General features: G+C 42.8%; 1 protein-coding gene across 1 annotated transcript in view; it reads right to left on the bottom strand.

Annotated features, from left to right (window-relative positions):
* The window catches only part of MTHFD1 (methylenetetrahydrofolate dehydrogenase, cyclohydrolase and formyltetrahydrofolate synthetase 1), a 110,853-nt gene that overhangs the window by 45,466 nt on the left and 42,805 nt on the right, over positions 1-22,582 (bottom strand). The window contains exons 9-17 of the mRNA XM_042446800.1: positions 20,765-20,952; positions 15,334-15,386; positions 13,735-13,908; positions 12,578-12,714; positions 10,504-10,550; positions 9,115-9,222; positions 8,925-8,999; positions 7,110-7,212; positions 1,248-1,324 (exon numbers count right to left, since the gene is read on the bottom strand). Of these exons, the coding sequence (XP_042302734.1) occupies positions 1,248-1,324; positions 7,110-7,212; positions 8,925-8,999; positions 9,115-9,222; positions 10,504-10,550; positions 12,578-12,714; positions 13,735-13,908; positions 15,334-15,386; positions 20,765-20,952 (962 nt within the window). The remainder of the gene's footprint in view (positions 1-1,247; positions 1,325-7,109; positions 7,213-8,924; positions 9,000-9,114; positions 9,223-10,503; positions 10,551-12,577; positions 12,715-13,734; positions 13,909-15,333; positions 15,387-20,764; positions 20,953-22,582) is intronic.

Raw genomic sequence — 22,582 nt, forward strand, 5'->3', positions numbered from 1 at the left:
TCAGTCTTCTTTATTTTTGCTTCTTGTATGGAAATGCATACAGATTTTGGTACATATTGCTCTGAATGTACACACATTTCTGCACCTTTTCCTCACTAACCAGAAGCATTTTGGACATATATTTTCAAAATTGTTTGTTGTTTTTATGAACCTTCAAGTCAAATCAAACTTATAGTGACTCTATCCTAGGAAGTTGTTTTATTGGGTTTTTTAAAAATAAGATTTACTGGGGTGGGGGGGGGGGGGGGTGTGTGTGCTATTGCATTCCTCTAAGGCTTGGAGAATCTGACTTGCCCAAGTAGGTTTCCATGGAGATTTGAGCCCTGGTCTTCCAGAGTCCTAGTCCAACACTCAAACCACTACACCACAATGGGTCTTTTATATATAATTACACAAGGGAGAGAAAAGAGAATATGACAGTCTCAGATTCTTACCAATAACTGGAAAGTGAAAGCTATGTGTATGCCTTCATTAATAGTCTCACATACTACAAACTGAGTGAATTTGTTAGACATTTAGTTCAATATTTTGTTTTCACCTCTAGCCCTCTCCATACTGGCTGGAGATGATAGGAGCTGTTCTCCCACACATCTGGAAGGTGGGACATTGGGAAAGGCTGTTATAAAATAATGTCAAAGGTGTATGAGTAAGGCTTGGTAACTAGGGGCCCAAACAAAGAGGCCAAAATAAAGCTACTTCGGGTAACTTTGGAGGTATGCTGTTTAAATGACACATGCATCTTAAGAGGCCAGAAGCTGTGCCAAAGCTGCACTCTAGTCTTTAGGACTTGAGAGTGGTTTTGATGTGGCTTCCAGCCTCTTAGGACACATGCAGCATTTAAACAGCATACCTCCAAAGTGACCTGAAGCGGCTTTATTTTGGCCTGTCTGTTCAGGTCCTAAATTACTTCAACAGAAATTTAGTATGGGGATGTATCATCCCATCCAACCCCAATATGTTCTTTTGTACATCACAGAATCCTAGAATTGAAAGGGGTCCCATAGACCATCAAATTAAACTGCCACTCAATGCAGGATATCCAACCAGAGCATTCCAGCAAATAGCTATCCGGCCTGTTTTTGAAGAGACTGAGAGAAAGAAGTCCCACCACCTATCTAGGAAGAAAAATCAAGCTGAGAATCTACAAACTCTGGATTAACCCTCCCTTTTTTTTTTTGAAGGAACAAAGATGCTTTTCTAAAAGTGTAAAGAATCTCAATGGAGAAAGAAAATTAAAGGACACCTACTGTGCGGGTGAACCCCTTCTCAGTCAGAGACTGGCCAATTGTGATCTTCCGCAGGAACCTGTCATTTGTGTCCAACACTGCACAAGGGGAAAAGTGGGGGTGAGGGTGAGAGAATGAAGAAATATAAGACAGGTTAAAAATCAGCCAGCAACTTTTGATGTACATATATAAAGCTAGTTTTATGCTTTAGCAAAATGCCACGGAGGACTACAAAACATGGTACTTGTGTGTGGTTTTAAAACAAGTGTGTATCTGAAACTATGTTCAGGACATAAACACCATTTTCCAAAGTTGAGTACCTAAGGTGCAGTAGGGTGTCCTGCCAAGGTCTGGAAACTATACCCTACAAGGAGCAGCATAGGGAGCTGGATATGTTTAGCTTGGAGAAGAGAAGTTTAAGAAGTAACATGATACGCATGTTTAAACATTTGAAGGGATGTCATATTGAGGATGGAGCAAGCTTGGTTTCTGCTTCTCTCAGAGACTAAGACATGAAGCAATGGATTCAAGCTACAAGAAAAGAGATTCCATCTCAACATTAGGAAGAATTTCTTTATAAAAAGAGTTGTTTGATAGTGGGACACACTCCCTCGGAGAGTGGTTGAATCTCCTTCTTTGGAGGTTTTTAAACAAGGGCTGGATGGCCTCCCTTCATCCTCCTCCATCTTGAGGGAGAGAGAGGCAGGCTAGCTCCACCAGGCCTGCCTGGAAGAAGAAGAGCCCTCCCTCCAGTCCATCTGCTTTGGTCCAGGCCGCGGAGAAAGAGAAGAGACACTAGACCTCATCCCCTTTCCCACCACCATTCCCTTCTCCTTTTGTGTCGTGTCTTTTAGATTGTAAGCCTGAGGGCAGGAAACCGTCTATTATCCCCTCTGTTGTAAACCGCTCGGATTCCCAGTGATTGGGCGGTATATAAATAAATCCTATCATCATCATCATCATCATCATCATCATCATCATCATCATCATCTGTTGGGAGTGCTTTGGTTGTATGTTCCTGCATAGCAGGGAGTTGGACTGGATGCCCTTGGGGGTCTCTTCCATCTCTATGATTCTATGAGATGTTTTGGACTAAAATTCCAGAAACCCCATACAGCATGGTCACAATTGCAAGGGATTATTGAATCTGAACACTAAAGGGACAAAGGTTCTCAAGTCCTACTTCAAAGAGTGAAGGAAAGTTTCCAGAGGTCTCAATAAACTTGGGTCTGGTACAGACTGGCAGGGAGCAGCATGGCCGTGCTGAATTTAGAGTTCCAGAGTGTGCACTAACTGCACGCTCCAGAACCCTAGTCCGTACAGACTCCCTCATCATGGCAGCCTCCTGTCCACACGGCGGCTGCCGTGATGACATTGCTGCCGCGCATCATCTGGATGTCACTTCCAGGAAGTGACATCATGAAGGTGCCCTTTCCCCTTTACAGTGCTGCCAAAAAAAGCTGCTTAGAGCGGCTTCTTTTTGGCAGCTCATCGGTGCCATGCGGTGCGTCTGCTGCGACACCAACAAGTGGGAAAGATGGGCGGCATGGAGCTGCCCGTCTGTACCGTGACTTGGTCTTTCAAATTAGAGGCAGGAAAAAATGATTTCACTTCAGCCTACAAAGCAAAACAGGGGTGGGAAAAGGAAAACCAGCATGCTGGATACTGGACTGGGATCAGAGAGATGCAGATTCAAGTGCCTGTGAAGCCATGACACCCATTACATGCCTTTCTCTTCCACAACCTTAGCTTTGATGTTTCAATTATTAACAGAACATGAAGCATGGAATAAACACTACTGAATTAATTAACATGAACAAGGTATAGTTTTCCTCCTTTTCTCATAACAGCAAAATCCAGATCATCCACTGGAATTATTTAGTGGTAGATTCAGGACAGACAAAGGAAAGCTCTTCTTTACACAACATATGATTAGTCTAGGTAACTCACTGAGACAAGATGAAGTAATGAGTGTTAGCTTTGTTATCCTCCACTGCTCTGCTTAGGCCTTGTAAATTCAGGACCATTTTGTCCCTGATTGAGTCTATCCATCTGGTGTGCTGTCTTCTTTCTACCTTTCTGAGCACCATTATCTTTTATAAGTATTATTGCCACCTCATGATGTGGCCAAAGTACAATAGCCTCAATTTAATCATCTTGCCTTCCAGGGAGAGTTCAGGTTTGATCAGTCTAGGACCCATTTGTTTGCCTTTTTGGCCATCCACATTATCCTAAGCACTCTTCTCCAGAACCACATATCAAATGAATTGATTCTCTTCCAATGGACTTTCTTCACTGTCCAGCTCTCACATCCAAACATGATGATGAGGAATACAACGGATTGGACAATTGTAACTTTAGTGCTTTGTTGTATATCTTTACTCTTTACGATCTTGTCTAGTTCTTTCATCGCTGCCCTTCCCTTTCCTAGTCTTCTTACTTCTTGACTGCACTCTCCTTCCTCATCAGTGTTCAATCCAAGGTTAGGAAATCTTTAACATTCTGGTTTGTTTGTTGTCTAAGTTGAATCTATGTAGATGCTCGGTGGTCATTATTTTTGTTTTTTTTAAATATTCAGTAATAAGCCTGACTTTGCACTTTCTTCCTTGACACTTCCTTAGTCATTGTTCCAAGTCCATAATGTTTTCCACTAGTAGTATGATGTCATCTGCATATCTTAGATTGTTGATGTTCCTTCTTTCTATCGTTACTCCTCCTTCTTCTGAGTTTAAGCCTGCTCTTCATATTTTTTGCATACAAGCTGAACAAGTAAGGTGATAATATGTGAGTTGCTTAGATAGCTTTAAAAGGATATCAAGCCAATTCATGGAGCACACTATCAGGAATTATATGGAATCTTCAGAAGCAGACTTCCATCGAATATGATTATTTATCACTTACAAACTGGCTACAATTTGCCAAGTAAGGTAGACAGATTAAAGAGCAAGATGCTGTCTCTTTGCAGACTTAGAATTTGATAAGTGTAACACAAAAGAAAAAGGAATGGGGAAGGAAGAGGAAACTAAGATACCAAGAGGTAAGTCAGGTACCAGTTCAGGAAGTTACACAATTCTAGCAGTACAGTCAATCCTCTGTTTTCGTGGGGATCCGTTCCGGACCACCCTGCAAAAATGGAGTTTCACATATATTCAAGCCCCATTGGCTTGAATATAGGTGCGCAGGTGCGGAAACACGCACACAAGTCCCTCGGACACGCACCCCATTATTTCCCCCTCTGTTCGTCCCTCACGCATAAGCGAGGGACATGGGTTTGAAAACTGTGAGAATGGGGGGAGGACTGTATAATCTAATCTAGACAAGTGGGAATCACTTGGAAAACAATAGTAGGAGATGTATATTTCCTTTATGAACTTTTGTAAACTTCCCTGAGGCAGCGAGTAGGCCATAGTTGGAAATAGGGTGTTACATGAGATGGACTTTTGGTCAGGACTTTTCTGAGCCTCCTGATGTTCTTCAACTTCTATCAGCCCTAAGCACTGCAGTCCAAGGACAAGAATGCTGCAAGTTCCAGTTCAGCAATATCTAAAATGCCACATTTTCCCTATCCCTGCCCTCTATGCATGTTGTCTGCAGCAACTACAGATGACTCAAAGGATGTCATAAACCATTCACTTGTTCCTTTTGCCTTAGGTGTGAATTTGATCTCACTTCTAAACATCTTATTCAATAGCAGGAATTCTGTCAAGAAGAAAAAGCCACCTGCTACAGCAGTTTTGATATAAAAAATGTATGTACTTACTTTATGTTATGAACTGAACTTATTATTGTGGCAAGAGCCAGACTTTTGCAGATATGTTTAACATCTCATTTGGTAAGAATTACATTTTGTCTTAAAAGAGAAACATGTAAAAAGAAAAAGAAGTAGCAAATATAAAAATCCCTTTTGCTGTCTTGGTAAGTTCAATCACCATTGAAAACAGACAGACATTATTGAGAGAACCTATAAGAATGATGCCTTGCACTCAGCATGGCACTGATTAAGGGGGCTCACATTTGCAAAAAATTGTTTGCTTGAACTGCCAACAGCCTGCTGTTTGATGGCAGCATTGTCACTGTAAGGGCTGACCTACTTTTGTACAATTTTATCTGCCACTTTGTAGTTTACTTCCATACTGATCAGTTTGAAATTATTTCTTCAAGTGACTATTCCTGACCTAGACAATATGCATGGCAATTAGAAAAAGCCAGCTAAGCATGGCGAGAGCAGAGTTACCAGCTCAAACAAAATTTGAAGGGAAGCAATTCCTTTATTAGGTCAACCTAAAACTCCACAAGAGGGATGCAATCTTCCATGTTCTCCAGAACAAGAACATCAATAACAAGTCCTCCCCCTCCTCCTCTTCTTCTTCATTATTTATTTGCATCCCACTTTTCTCCCAAAACTGGGACTCAAAGCAGCTTAGAATTTAAAAGAATAATACCACTGAAAGGATGCACAAAGTAAGCATTAAAATTCACAGTATTAAAACAATTCAGACCTCCAGTTAAAATAAAATGCCATTAAGAAACATAAGAAGCTATTAAAAACAGTACATTTTTTAAAAAAAATACACAAACACTTTAACCCATTTTAAAAGCCTATCGGAATATAAAGAGTTTTGCCTGCTGCCAGGGAAGGGAGTTCCAGAGTCTAGGAGCAGCCACCAGGAAGGCCTCTCTCTCTCTCTCTCTCTCTCTCTCATGTCCCCACCAACCACGTTTGTGAAGGTGGTGGAAGCAAGAGGGGGGGGCTCTCCTGATGATTTCAGGGCCAGGCCAGGCTTATACAGAAAGATCTGGCCTGTCAAATAGCCAAGACCTGAGCCATATATGGCTTTATATGTCATAACCAGCACTTTGAATTGTGCCCAGAAAAAAGCTGTCAGCCTCTAGAGCTGATTTAACAGGGGTGTAAGGGATGCCATGGCTTAGTGGTTATGATGCCAATTCTTATGATCATATGATCAGAAGACTGGCATTTGGAGGCCCAAGTGCCATATGATGGGGTGAGCCCCTGTCACTAGTCTCAACTTTTTCCAACCTGGCAGCTTGAAAGCATGCAAATACAAGTATATAAATAGGTACCACTTCAATGGGAATGTAACAGTGTTCTGTGCAGTCATGCTGGCCACAGGACCAATGGAGTCGTGTTTGGACAATGCTGGCTCTTTGGCTTAGTAATAGAGCCCCCTACAGTCACTTACAAGCAGACATTCATGTCAAAGGGAAACCTTTACCTTCAGCATGATTTACATCACTGGCTCCAGTTAACAATCTGGCTGCAGCTTCTTGGACCAGCTGAAGTTTCCAAACACTCTTCAAAGACTATTCATCAAGCTACGAGGCATAAAAGGCTGGGAGCACCCCAAATTTTGGCAAGATATTTTTTGTATTTTGTTCTATTTCCTTAAGGCTACTACACCTTTGCCTTCTATTTGCTTTTACAAAGCTCAGACAACAAGAGAAACAGAATATATGGAAGGAGAGAGCAGGCTTTGGTATTGTCATATCTACTCTATATTTTTACTAGAGCCTCCAAATTATACCAGCTTCACGGTTCTTGTATTGAAAAGTAGAATGGCAAGAAAAAAGAAAGTATTTCAGAAGTGGCAATCTGTTGTGAAATACAGGCCTGTTTCTGTATCTTTCCTAACCAGAGTCCAGCTATCAAATGCAAACTCTGATTTAACTATATACACAGTCACATTTTATCTAGTATTGAATATAGCCAAGTAATTGAGGGAAGAAGGGGATCAGTAAGATTTCTGTGTGAACTTTATTCCACCCTCCTCCACACACATAACAAACATAACAAAAACTTCCCACAACACTCTCTTCTGGATATTGTTCTATTTTCTTTTCCATGGGTTGTTCTTCTCTTACCTCTTTGCCATGTTATGTTCTCTGGATCAATATCCAATCTCACAAATTTGTTTATCTCATCATCCGTCAAAGCCTCTGGGTCTGTTTTCTTAATATGCAGTCTCTAAGAATGAAGGGAAGGAGTTTGGGCAGAGGAGGGTAACAAGAAGACAAGCAGAAAAATCATTACAGGAGTAAAAAAAAAAAAAAAAAGGATGGGGAAAATTCTAAAAGCCTCGGCTGAAACTTCAACCCTGATGGAAAATATCTCAAGGGCAGCCCTACCATTAGGCAGAGGAGGTAATACAACAAAGTGGCAACTAGGTGTCTGCAAGGGAGAAATGAGCAATAGCCAGCACGCTCACTCCAGGTGCCCAGTGGGTTTCATCACTGAACTGGCAATCGAATCCTGGTTTCCAGGGTCCAAGTCCAAAACTCAAACCACACTGGCTGGTCTTAACCTATAAATCCCCAAATGGCTTGGGGTCAAGCTATCTGAAAGACTGCCTCTTCTAATAGGAGCCTACCCAAAATCTAAGATCCTTAGCTCAAGCCCTGTTAAGTGCTCTACCATGCCACAAGGCTGGTGGGTGCATGTGAAGACCTTTCTCTGTGGTAGTACACCAACTGTGAAACTTCCCCCCTGAGTGAGGTCAGGCTGGTTCCATCCCTTGATTTTGTTGGACAGTGAAGATGATGCTTAGCTCTTCGGTTCTTAAAAAGAGCCCTGGTGGCACAATGGTTAAAAGCCAATACTGCAGCCACAACGTTGTGAATTCAATCCCAGGGCTCCAAGGTTGACTTAACCCCCCATCCTTTCATAGGTCGGTAAACTGAGTACCCAGCTTGCTGGGGGCAATCGGCAATTGTAAACCACTTACAGAATGCTGAGTTCACTGATAAGTGGTATAGAAATGTAAATGCTATTGCTATTGCTTACCATTAAGGTTGTCTGCTCTGGCTGTTTTTAACTGTCTGGTTTTTAAACTATTTTCAAAGATTTAGAATGTTTTAAATTGGCTTGCAGTTATAAATTTAATGTTTCAGGTTACTTTATCAAGTGTCTTAGGGGCCCCAGTTGTGGGTGCTAGAGCATTATTCTATCACTGCTCATTTAAGGATGCCATTGCTATTATCACATTCATTCTTCTTAAACGTAACTTTTCAAGCTGTAGCTTCAGAGTCAGCACCAAGCTCCTCTGCAAGGGTCACTAGCACTCCCACACATGATAAACCCCAGTTTAAAATGTTTTCCCCCAGATTACCACACAGTGGCACCACTTTAACTGGTGGGAAATTTAAAGTGAGGGTTCCCAACCACCTGCTGCTGCCACCAGGTAAACAGGCAGGCAAATAGGGCACTAATTTAGGAGGCTCCCTCAGAGGGCACCACTTGGGCAGAGTTTGGAAAAGGGACTTCTTTGAACTCAAATACCAATACAGCTATTATAACTAGAGATCATGCTTGCTAGGAGATTCTGAAAACTGTAGTCCAACAAGTTTGAAAATAAAATTTATTTATATAGTGCTGTGGATTTACACAAAATCTGTCCATTTTCTCCAATGAAGGGGATACAAATTTAGAGTGGTAAAGAGGACATTTTTCCAATTTAGGTTCTGCTATCCAAATCTCAGGAGAGTGTGATAAAATGAGTTTCTTGGCGGCAAGGTTTAGATTTGTCTGAACAGAAGGGAATAAGCCTTGAGTGTTCTCTCCAATATGTGACATGTTCAAGATTGCAGGTTCTACACCATATACCGTATTATGTGCCTGTGAACATTTGTATGCTGAGTAAGAGATCTAGAAATAGACACAGGAAAGAGGCTATAGCCCACCTGCAGCCTCTGGATCTGGATATCGGAAAATGTCCTCACTCCATTGATGGAAGGAACCAAGCGAGAATAGAGAGCCTTCAAAAGCAAGAGAGACAATTAGCAGCTGCAGATCATCAAACAAGTGTCAGTTAAATTCATGATGTATAAGATATGTCCCTTAGAGGAGAAAGGACCAATTGCCTGGTGTTACCTGATCAGATTGTGTTGCCTCGTGGTAGATCCGGGCATCAATTGCAGCAGCAACCAGATTATTGGATGCAGTAATAGCATGGATGTCGCCAGTGAGATGAAGATTAAACTGCGGAGGAGAGGAGGAATATTTTAACAGTCACCTCAAACACTTTTCTAAATCTCATTAAATCCCAAAACAAGACTATGGTGGCAAAGAGAGAAGGGGGGGGGGGGGAGGAAGAGCATATTAATAGCAAATTTCCCGGAGGCAAGAAGGAGAACTGCTCTGTGATTTGTGAGAGACAAGGAACTTGTCTAACGGAGAAGGGGAAAAATAGAAAAAGAAAGAAAGAAGTCCTCCCCCCCCCCAATGATGTACCTTTGCAGAGCTTCTTGAATTTCAGAACAGTAGGCTTCTCAAAGGAGAAAACCTTCTTCACCCACTATAAGCTCTCCTGGGACTGCACAAGTCCCTACCTTCAGGGTATTTCTAAGTGCTTTTAAGTTTTTGAGACTATAATTGTACGATACACATAATGAATCAACCAAAAGTCCATTTGGGACAGTAAAGGACAATCACAGAAGGTCCATAGGTTGTACCCATCCTATTTTTACCACCTTTCTAGGGTACTGCAATCTGCATCTGGTCCTTTCTCCAAAACTAGAAGTGACCAGAAGGTAATTTCTGGAATTCCAAAATAGCTATTTTCACATGCTTTATTTTTCAGGAGTACTCTGTCCTGTAATTCTGTCCAACCTTGGAGGGCTGTGGAGGGTGGAGGCAAAATTATCCATTCTGAGTCTTAGGTTTTAATCTGCAGAGGGACCTCAAGAAGGGGTTGCACCACCAGAGTTTGCAGGCCACACACATCCCACCCATGATCTCAGACAGCATCTTGTTTCCAACTGTGGTAATCCACTCACAAGCATGGCATGAGGTTTACAGCCTTCCCTTCCTACTTCCCCCAAACATTTGGTATTCAGAGGGATATCTCCTTGGGACATGGAAATTTCTTTTACCTATCATTTGTTATTTTATTCACATGTATCATTTACGTCCTACTTTTATTACAATGAGCTGAGGACAGTACTCACAGGTCTCCCCCTGCCTACTAAATCCTATGAGGTGGGTCAGGTCTGAAAAAAGTCCCCAGCCAAAGGCTGCCCAAAAAGTTCCACATCTCATTAGTGATCCCTCAAGTCCCTGTTTCCCTTCAGAAGTGCTGGAATGCAACTTCCATCATCCCCAACAGTCATGCTGCCTGGGCACGATTGGACTTGTAATCCACTATGACTGCAGTGTGAGATTGTAGAAAGCTGCTCTAGAACAACAAAGCTATGCATCCAAGCCATAATGCCCAGAACCTATCTTTAGAGAATGATCCAATAACATTACTGAGAATGTTACCTCTTCCATTGGAATAACCTGAGAATAACCTCCACCAGCAGCACCACCTATAAACAGCAGAGAACACAAAGGGAATAGTGCATCATATTTCAAATAATTTATAGCCTGACATCTTTTGAGTAAGAAGAAGGTATTTACATTTTAAAATAAATAAATCTTCCTTAGTGATATCAATGTCAAACAAGACACTTACTCCACAAATATCTTGCATCCTATTAACAGCAATGGAAGTAGATTATATATTTTTTATATCTGCATAAGCCATTTTATGAAACAGTAGAAATTTTCATTTAAATGATGCGTATAGACAAAAAAGCCTTACCAGAGATCTCTAGTGTTTTTTCTAATACTCCATAACTGGGCATTCCCACTAACCTTCACAATGACTTTTAACTAACAGTTTGTACAAGTTAGCAGAATCACAAAAGGCAAGTTACTTCAGACTTCAGAGGAGGAGATTCTCTGTGCGCACCCAGAAAGACAGGATATCAGGGAGAAAGCTAGTTTGAACCCCTATCGCCTGGCACCCGTGTGACACTTTATTTGTATAACCCCACTACTGGACACCACTGTCCTTGAACCACTGCTGCCACCACAGATACCATGTGTCTGAACTTATCCATACCAATAACACTAATATAGCATTCTCAGAGGCACAAATATGTAACACAGAACTGATTTATTAAACAGAAGTGCAACATACAGTGAAAGCTTATCATATATACTCATCTATAGGTCGAGATATTTATGCCCAAAAATTGACCCCTAAATCCCAGGTGGACTTATTTATGGGTCAGTACGATTATGTGATAGCAGCTCTTCCAGATTTCCCCATACAGTCAGGAGAGCAGTTTCTTTCTCTTTTGAGCCAAGCAGAAAGTCCTTGGTGACTAATTACTTTAAAACAGAGTCCCTCTCCTGCCCATACTGCCGCTGTTTGCGGAGTAAAGGATGAAACAAAAGCTGAAACAAAAAGCCTCTTGCCACATGTACACATACGCACACTGAAGGAGCCTCCAAGTTTTACCTTATACTTATACATGGGTCATGGTAAAATCTATAATTTTGGCTCCAAAACCTACTCTCGACTTATACATGAGGTCGACTTATAGTCGAGTATATATAGTTCTTATTAAATCCTGACCAGCCCTAGCTAACTAATTCTAACTTAACATCTCTTTCACTCATATTCCCAGACATAGCCATGTTAGTCTGGAAAATCAGTATGCAATGGGATCTTGTAGCACTTTTGAAACTAACTGAAAGAAAGAAATTGGTAGTATGAGCTTTTGTAGACTTGAGCCTACTTCATCAGATGTTTACATGCATCTGACAAAGCAGGCCTAAGTCTACAAAAGCTCCTGCTACCAACTTCTTTCTTTCAGTTAGACCCAAAGATGCTACAAGATCCCTTTGTGTCTTCATATTCCTAAATCACCCACAGTAGCCTTTTAAAAATCTCATTCAAACACTCAGCCAATCACCAACATTCAATGCTCTCACCCACTCTCAACAGATCACTCACTTTATTGCATTTATGGGCACATCTGCACTGTAGAAATAATACAATCTTACATCATGTTAAATGCTACTAGTCTAGCCTATGGATTCCTAGGAGCTATAGTTTTGCAAGGTTTTAGCCTCCTCTGCCAAAGAGGGCTGGTGCTTCACAAAATCACAAATCCCAAGATTCTGGAGGATGGAGCCATGGCAGTTAAGGTGGTGTCAAACTGCATTATTCCTACAGTCTAGATGCATCCTACTATACATCACATACATAACTATATTTCACCTTAATTTCTGTAATAAACAGCACACACACACACATACACACACACATCCCAGCACATAACATCCTAATACCATACTTAAACAGGGCTATCATACCACCTCTTAACCATCTCTTCTCCAGGCTAAACATCCCCAGCTCCATAAGTCTCTACTCATAGGGCATGGTTTCCAGACCATTCACCATTTTTGTTGCCCTCCTCTGGACACATGGCAGCTTGTCAACATCCTTTTTGGACATACTCCAGCTTGCCAACATCATGGCACCTCTCCTGCCATTTTGTACCTTTAATTCCAAATGTAGGTCCTTGGGAAGGTTGCCGAACACAGGCAAATGCATTCTGACCAAGATGTGCTCCCAGGGCTTGAACAAGTCCTGCTGTCGTGGTGCTCTTCCCTTCTCCCAAGGGTGTAGGTGTTATACTGTAATTAAAAAGATACAAAGGGAGCATAGATTTTGGTGAAATCCAAATATTTAAAGCAAAGCTTTAGGCTATAAACAAGATATTCTCTAAGACAGTGCTATTCAAGTGGTTCATGGGCCTGTCCCGGTGTAAAAGCCTTCAACTGCCAGTCTGAACAGTTTCCAGCAAAGAAAAAAGTTGTAGCCAATGAGTACAAACATGATACTGGCCCCTGGCACACTGGGGGGGGGGGGTCTGTCAAGCCACCATATCAGATCGCTTAACAAACACTGTTGTAACATGTACTCCATTCACTATAAGTTTGAGGGCACAACAAACTCTATGGATTGCACCAGATGGATCAATTGGGGAGAATTGGAGGCCAGTTCTCTGACCCTGGGAACTGCTAAGGGCCTCAAGGACTACCAAAAACAATAAAACAACAACAAACAAACCAGGAACATCCCAAACTATAAGTGGCTGAAATTCCACTTCTGGTTTTGAAAAATATGGGGTGGACTACTAATAAACAGTGCAGGGGGTTGGTGAATCACTGCTCCTGGAGTTTTACAGAAGAGGCAATTCAATAGGAAAGTAAAAAAGTGCAAAAACAGCTTTGGGGGCCACATGAAGTTGCAGGGCTGCACTTTACTCAAGCTGAATATAATGGGGACTTTGAAGCAGGAATGTAAGCTTTTGCATTCCTGTCAGACCATTCCTGCTAGATGGTCAAGAAGCAGTTTCTCCCTCTCCAAAGTATAGCAAACAATACTTTTCTGAAAACAGAAGTGATGTTTGTTTGGTTTTTCCTGAAAATGCTATTTAAGCCTTTAAAAGCACAGTGCCCCCTGAAATAGCATTAAAAGGGCCCTGCACTGCCTAGACTAGAGGCATAGATCCCTATTTTTGTTAATCCTATTTTTTTTAAGGCTCAGAGTGGTTCAAGAAGGATCCAGGGACTGCATAACCTTCTCCCAAGCTATTCCAGCTCTAAAGCTACTTGCTTATCAGGACCACAGAAACTACTGATACAACCTACCCTGTCACCACAACATATTTGCCATCTGGTTGGGCTTTGAGGCGTTGCAATGCTGACAGTGAAATCTTGGCTTTGCATGCACCATAGAACTCCACCTCGTCTGAAAGTAAGCCGATTTCTCTAGCCAAGTGGCCAATGGGCTTCGGAATGCATGACCGTGATACATCTATATCACTGAAAATAAACAAAGGGCAAGGGGTGAAGGCAGTTTTACATAGAAATCAAACATTTTCTACTCAAGTTTGGGTGTACTGTACTCTTTGTCCACACTTGGCACTGTGAAAATATAAGTCCAAACAGGGCTTTGTGAACATTCACACTAAATAACTATAGAGGTATTTGCTAGCATTTCACAGTGTTTTTTTCCCTAACCTTTTCTCAAGCGCTTCACCAAACTACAAATCCCAGCACTCCATGGGATGCAACCATGACAGTTAATGCAGAATCATAGTACTATAATTAATGCTGGAAATTCTGGTGACAATATCAGAAAGACAGAAGCAGAAGAATTAGTTCATGTAGAAGAGTTTACACACGAAACAAGTCAGCTGAACATTAAAAAAAAGCCTTTTCTGTACAACATGGCTTATCATACATTTTCCCCATAAAAACATCATTATTTTCTAGCAAAGCACTAGGGGACTTTGGTAGAAAATTTTAAATAATCACAAAAGCTAAAGACCTCAGGATTCCAAAAGATGGGCCGATGTCACAGGTATCAAAATACTGTAACTGTATAGTGAAAGAGACCCCTCTGGTCTACAAATGCAGCAACAGAATTTCTGGGTGTTCTCTGTTTCAAAAGCTCCCAGTGAATTGGAAATTATCACAAAAGGAAACTGGAAGGTCCAGATAAGGTATTATTTGCTCAGGGTTTTTTTAAACACTTGAAGTACTACAATTTGTGTGGTCTTTTTTTAAACTTGAAAAAAGGTGTGCTTTTTAATTTTTAAAATTAATTTTCCAAACACAACAGATATCCTGGAAGGCACTCCCCTTGCAAACAGATTACCTAACCATATATCTTCCATCCATGGTTTGTTTATCCTAACATCAAATCCGGCAGACCCAAAACTCGGGCTGTCCCCTCCCAACACAAGCCTCAAACAAACTGAAACACTTTGGAATAACCTTACAAAACCTTGAGCTGTTTCTTTGCTTGCCTGGGGAAAGAACAAACCACAATGTTGTGACGGCTGACCTATATGCAACCAACAGGATGAAAGTTATAGTAAAAAAAACCCTTTTCAATCCATGGTTTGGTGATCATGAACTAAACCATACAGAATAATTTCTCTAGAACTCTAGCTTGTCATGACAATGCAATATACATATATCTATGTAATATATATTTATCCAGTGTCATGAGATCACGCACTGGGCCTAAATCTACTCCAATAGGTAATCAGCAAAGACCAATTCAGGCAACAGGAAATATATAGCCATAATTTTGTTCATAAGCATTCAGTCCTATCTTGTATCAAACCTACAGCTATGGTGATGATGCAGTTATCCTCTAAGAAAGTAAAACAAAATCAGAGCGAAATCATATGTACATTAATTTCCAGTCACAGTCTTTCCAGTTTAGCTATTACTTACCTTGGAACAGGAGTTCTAGGGCAACGTTGATTGATATGATTTCCACTTGCCAGCTGATACTACTTTCCAACAGCGTGTGAGCAAATTTTCTACCGTGCCTCTAATGATTTTGAAGAGAGAGAGAGAAGAGAGAAGAGAGAGAGATACGTACTGGTCCAGTAGATTGGTCAATACATGATTATATTAGTTTAGCTTGTGGCCTGAACACACTTGTAGTGTGCTATTATTGACTGCTTTGTTTTTTTTAGCAACAGAAACTGCTGGTACTTTCCTCTTTTTTGTGCACAGTAGAATGGAGCAGCTAGAATACTGGGCCAATCAAGAAGACTTAGATTAAATTTTATCTACTATGAAGGTCAACGAATGATTCCTACAATATAATAAAGAAAACAGTCAGTCCTCTGTTTTGCAGGGATCCATTCCAGACCCCCCCCCCCCGCGAAAACGGAGACTCACCAAATTCAAGCCCATAGAGTGTGCTTGCAATGTGTGCTGGGCACGTGCCGCGGGGCTGCACCCGTGACATAAGGAGGTCGCCCCTCCATGAATATCCAAGACTGCTGATTGCTACACCAACTGTGTCAAGGGACAGGTTTGGCTCTGAGACCATTGTCTTAATTTCTTAAATGAAAGACTATTGGCTACAATGGCCTACACTACAGAAGACCAGGAAGAATGTCTTTGCAAAAACATGGCAAATCTGATTAAGAGGGCTTTAAATGAACCCTTAGAGAGTTGGAGAGGATCACTTAAACACTGTTCAGAAACAAGGTCTAAACAAGGATGTGAATTCTAGATAGTTGAGAAACTTAGGGTGTGCAGACGGGTGACTATCGGGTCAGGTCTTTTTTGCGTCCTGTGTGCCATAATTATGCCCCTGGTGTGCACGCGCCTTTGAGTGCCATGTCATCATGGCGACACAATATGCACAGGCACATGCCAAGATGGCAACGGCGGCAGAACTAGGGGCTTGGAATGTTGTGAACCTCAGCCATGTTCCTGCAGGCCAGCACAAAGTGCCAGTCGGTACAGCTCTTATTTAGGTATCCTAGATGATTCCTGACTAACTCCTTACATTCTGATCCTTGACCAAGGTCTCTGCTGAGGCATGGAAGCACACAGTCTTTTTTTTTTAGTGGGTGGTGGTGTGACTGAGAAGCAAAATATGTACTGGGCAGTTCGGCCTTTTTGTTGTGATCTGTTAGTATTTACCATCATTGCTGAACAGCAGCTCACCATTTCCTAGTCATTCTCTTGCTTCTAGTACTTTTAAAATCTTTTTTGTTGCACTTGCTTGCCTAGCCAGTCTAGCTCATTTTGACCTTATGCTTCCTTACACTATTCCTGAAAGTTTGGCTAACTACACATCTGTATTCTTTTTTAGAGATCAGGGAAGTAATAGTGCCCACTCTATTCTGCTTTGGTCAGACCCCACCTGGAATACTGTGTCCAGTTCTGGGCACTGCAATTCAAAAAGGACATTAAATAATAATAACACCCAACAACAAATAAATAATAAAACTTTAATAATAATAATAAATTTATTTGTATACCGGCCCTGTGGCGAACCAATCCAAGCGTTGACAACAGTAAATAAACAAGAGTAAAATATAAAATTAAAAACATTATATCCCTCCCTCCCCCTCATTAAGAAAGTATTAAAAATATGACAGATTAAAACACAATATCAAAGCATAAAACATAATTAAACAACTAAAACCCGGGTGTCCCTCTGGAGATCCTCAACCATCACTAAGATGGGGCCACGAAGGAAGAGGGGATTAGGGTGCCCGGGCCGGGATGGTTAATCTGGAAAGGCCTGCCGGAAGGAATCCGTCTTGACACGCTTTTTTAAAGCTGTCTAATGTGTCGACTGACGGATCTCATCCGGCAGGTCGTTCCAGAGTTTGGGGGTGACAAGCAGAAAACGCCCTCTGGGAGGTCCGCCGCAAGCCTAGATTTTAGAGGCTGCAGTAAGTTCCTCCCAGAGGACCGGAGAGCGCGGGTAGGATTATACGGAGGGAGGCGCTCGCCTAGATATGTGGACCCCAAGCCATAGGGCTTTAAAAGGTAATAACAACACACTTGTGACCGGGCCCGGAAGCTAATTTTATATCCCACTTTTTGTTAGCACATCAAAGCAACGTACAACAAAGCGGCGTACAACTTTTATTAAAAATACATATATACAATTCCCCCCCCGTTAAAAAAGGATTAAACAATTCCCATTCCGATTAAAATTACAAACTAAAAGCTAAAACAGAATACAATAAGAAAATAACAGTGGCAGAGTCTTCGCTGATATATAGGTCTTGTGGGGGGAGTGTGACGTGGCCGGGTTCTATTCCGGAAGGACTGCCAGAAGAGATCTGTCCTGACAGCTGTCCCTGAAGCTCTCTGGTTGGTAATTTGATGGATCTGGTCCGGCAGGCCATGCCATAAAGTGGGGGGTGGGAGCGAATCGCGGAAAAAGTCCTCTGGGAGGGGCGGGTCAAGCGGGTCTTTGTAGGAAACGGGAGCATGTTCAAGGAGGGTGACTAAAATGGTGAAGGGTCTGAAACCATGTCCTAGGAGGAACGACCTTGAGGCAGGTGGGGAGGGTAGGGCCTGGAGAAGGGACTGTTAAGGAGTGATATGATAGAGCCCTGTTTTAATAGTTGAAGGGATGTCATTTGAAGGAGGGAACAAGCTGTTGTTTTCGGCTGCTCCAAGACTAGGACCCCAAACAAAGGATGCAAACTGCAAGGAAAAGAGATTTCCAGCCGCCCTGCAATGTTTAGGAGGAACCTTCCTACAGTAGGGCTGTTCGACAGTGGAACACACGCTTTTCCTTCCTCCTTCCGCTCGGAGTGTAAGTGGAGTCTCCCCCCCTCTCCCTTAACGCTTGATACCCCATCATCGGCCTGGCGATACTCCCCTTCCTACCCGTAATCCCCCGTCGTTCCCTGCGCGCATCGATGCCGCCAGCCCCCTCACCCCCCTCCCCCCCTTCCCCCCCCGCCCCAACCGCCGTTTAGTTGAAAACGGCGGTCTCATCCCCGTGTCACCCTCATTGGGGAGGTAGCCTACGGGAATCCCCCCGACGTACGTAGACGCTCCGGTCATCTCGCCCCGTTTTCGTTACTCCTGCACCCCTACACAGAGGTCATCCGCCCCCCGCCCCCCCTCAACCCCCCCCCTCCCACTCCTACCCCCCCCTCCCCCCCCCCCCTCCTCCGCCTCCTCCCCGCCCCCTCTCCCCCCCCCTCCCCCCCCAGTCGCCTCCCCCCGTGTTCCCCCGGGTTGTTAGATTCCTTAGATCCCTTTAAACAGAGGCTGGATGGACACTTCGGGAGAATGCTTTTGATGGTGATTTCCTGCATGACGGGGGTTAGGGACTGGAATGGCCCAGGTGGTCCCTTCAACCTAGATTCGAATAAGACCTTCAATCTTTACGTACTCTATTTTCTTGTCAACTTCCTCCCTGGAGCTTCTGTGCAGGCGCATTGGCTTTGTCAGTTCAATTTTCCCATTTTTTCCTTCTCCGGGATTGTTTGTGATTGGGCTTTTAGCGGTGTCCGTCTTATGAAAATCTCACCCATGCGGGGTGTCCTTTTCTTTGGCACCCACCCATGGAATTCTGCCCAGGAATTTTCCGGAGCTTGATAAAATCAGCCTCCTGAAATCCAAGTTGCGTGTTGGACTATATGCCTTCTTTTTGTGCCTGTCCCGCACAATCATGAATTCTAGCAAGTTCACATGATGAATTAAACACCAATAAAGGCAAAATTCTGCATCTAGGCCACAAAAGCAAAGCACAGGTACAAGGACGGGGTATAACTAACTTGCTCAGCAGATACACATGTGAAAAGAACCTGGGGTTTATTGTGTATCCAAATCCTAAGTTGAACAGAGCCAACAGTGCGATGCTGCAAGCAAAGGAGGCAAATATATCTTAGCTTGCATAATAAAGCAATCAGTTCCCAGCAAGGAAAATAATAGTCCCAACATATTCTGCAACTGGTTCCATACTCATGTAGAGGAATTGGTCAGTTAGGGTTGCCATACATCAGGACCTCCAACCAGGACAAATGTAGGACCTGTTTTAAAAAAATGGAAGGACACGCAAAAAAATTGATGATTGTTTAAAAATATTTTAATATAAATGCATGTTTCTATAGGCAGGTCAACGGGAAGACATTTGGCATTATTCCTAGACGATGGCAGAAATGTACTTCCTCCCTTTCTGGCCAATCCCCCCCCCCCCCCAATCCCAAACACACAGACCACGAAGCACATTTGGGCATTTCAAACTGCCCCCCCCCTCCCCCTCACACGCGAGCTCGTTGAATAAGAATAATAATAAATAATAAATAGGATATGATAATATAGCATGGAAGGTCCTCTTGCCAACTACTCAACTCAGCTAGCGCTTTTGCAGAATAAGAATAGATGAATGATGATAATCATGGAGGTTCCCTTTGCAAAATGGGACTCACACTGATGGAAGCCGAAAACGTTCCCCGCCCTCCGGCCCAGAGGCCTATCTTTGGTCCTCTCCTCTGCTGCCTCGGTCTGCCGCTGTTGCTGCTTCTGCTGTTGCTGCTTTTGCGGCTGCGGCTGCTGCCCACTGCCCCCAGTCCCTCAACGGCCCACGTGGCCGCAGGAAGTAAACAGAGAAGAGCTCCTCCTCTTTCAGCTGGATGGCCAATGGGGTCAGAGAGCTGGAACAGCCCCGCTCCTTGCCAGCAGTCACAGACTCCTGAAGCAGGGGAAGGGCTGTTCCGCTATTGGCCAGACTGCCAGCCAATAGGAGGAGCTCCAGCCTCCGACAGAGCCCTAGGCGCGCAGCAGCGGCCGCAAGAGCGGCCAAAGGAGCCGCTGCAGCAGCACGGTAACAAAGCCCGGGGGCAGGGGCAGACCCGGGACAAACGCAAAACCGTGGCGTGACCGTGCATAACGGTCCAAAAATGGGAAATTCACGCCCCCCCCCCCCCCAGGTTATGGCAACCCTATGTTCAGTACCTCATTTTAAAAAGGATATAGACAAGTGGGAGCAGATTCAGAGAAGGAGAAAAAGGATGATAAGAGGTAGGGAGAAGAAAACATATGTGGAAATGTTGAGGGAAGTGTGCATGTTCAGCTTGGTGGATCCTTAAGGGTGATGTAATTGCACACTTAAAATACCTCCAGGGCTGTCACAAAAAGGAGAGGGCAGCCCTGTTCTCTGCTGTGCCAGAGGCTAAGACTGGGTCTAATGGTTTTAAGTTATACGAGAGTAGACTTCGATTGAATATGAAATTCTTGCCAGTGATAAAGGATTGACTGGAACCAATTGCCTAGAGAGGTGGTGGGGTCTCCTCTGGATATCTTCACAAAGAGGATGGAGATTAACTGTTCTAGCGGGAGATCCTGCACTGAGCAAGGGGTTTCACCTGATGGCCCTTAGGGCCCATTCAAACTCTATGATTTCATGAAAAGAGAAGAAACATTTAACATTACGTATACACACCTGCATCAGCATGGCAACTGTCATTGGTCCAACACCGCCAGGCACTGGGGTGATGAAAGCTGCTCTTTCTTTGGCTGCACTATAAGCCACATCTCCAACTACCCTTCTACCACTGGCCTTTGTGCTGTCTGCAAAAGAGAGATAAGAAGGCAATAGAGGAAAGATGAAACTCATTCAGTTCAGACCAGTAAGAAAAGGAAGAACAAAATGCCCAAAGATTAAGATTACCCCTCAATAGCAAAACACACAAATACAATCTCTTAGCTACACTAAGGCAACATAATAGATTGGATTTCTCTCCCTCTTTCATATTTTTTCTTTGCTAAAATGGTATTGTTGATAAGCTGTCAAGTAAACACCATCTACTCAGATGAGGGGGTGAGCAATCTCCCTTGAGGATATTAGGGCTTTCTCAAAGAGTGAGATTTGTTTAAATTCTCACAAAGGCTCTCCTTTTGGTAAGAGGATGGTATAAGCTTTTCTTTAAGCCCTTGTCAGGCAGCAAAAATCTTAGGATTTGTGTGTGAGAGAAACTAGGATATAACAATACTGCATTAATGCTAAGAAACCAGTGTGGCCTCTAATTTTTCTCAGATTCTGGGCACAGTAGACAGCCTAGAAACTAAGCTGAGCTATCAAGGCTACACTAACCTAGGGGAAGCTTTAGCCAGAGGTGGGAATTTTGTGGCCCATCAGATGTTGTTGGACTACAAGGTCTAACAGGCCTCACCACTGGCTATGCTGGCTAGGGTTGCTGGAAGTAGCAGTCTAAAAATATCAAGAGGCCTGCGTGATACATAAACCTGTTTTGAGCAATCTACTGGAAAATAAGAACTTTACTGAGGCATAAGGTAGGAAGGGATAGTCCAAACAACCTCCTTGTTGCATCTGCATTTGCTGCTCAGGAACAGCATGTGGTAGATGTATGATAAAATGTTGGAATGCCACTGGGACATTCTAGTTAGCTGGACAAACCAGGGTTTGCAAAAACTGCTTCTGACCTGTGATGACACCCAGAATCCCCCAGGCAGTAAAGCCATGGGATAAAAAGAGCTCTGCTACAATATGCCGTAAAAAGTAACCTTTTATGTCTCTGTTCCAATTACTTGCCATGACATAAATTTGTGTGAACACACACATACAAAACTTGCAAAATTTTCAGCCCTTATTGCAAGAGAAGCTTAAAAATGTTAAGAGACATTTCCTTCTCCCTCCTAAAATGTCTAAAGCATCAAATATTGAAACATGCTACTCTTAAAGTATACCCATCATTAGAAATAATTACAAAACACAGCTAACATCATACTTAATTGGATATCATATAATCCAGTTCATTAAAAAAATAATCTATTTTCCGTAGTTTTTAAAAACTGCCTTTGATCCTGGCATTGGATTGTTTTCTGAGGCTGCCACAATAACCCACAGAATACAACTAATTATTCTCAAAATTATTAAATTAATCTGTCCCCCTTTTTGAAGTTTTACATAAACAACCGGTGTTTCCATAGCAGCGACAGCCACCGCCGCCAAAAAAACCGGCGAGAGGATTTAGTACCAGGATTTAGCTGCAGGCTTTATCTATTCCCAACATATTTAAGAACATTAGATGTCTACACTTGTGCAATTCTCTCTCTCTCCTCTGACTGAACTGCTCCTCCTAGATAAAGGAACTCCCAGAAAGCCAAGAGGTATTGGAAATAATTGCTGAGTTTGAGTTAAAGCACACTGCAAAGTCAGAGAGAAGATGTTGCTCACAGT

This window comes from Sceloporus undulatus, chromosome 1 (genome assembly GCF_019175285.1).
Source record: "Sceloporus undulatus isolate JIND9_A2432 ecotype Alabama chromosome 1, SceUnd_v1.1, whole genome shotgun sequence".
Classification (NCBI taxonomy): Eukaryota; Metazoa; Chordata; class Lepidosauria; order Squamata; family Phrynosomatidae; genus Sceloporus; species Sceloporus undulatus.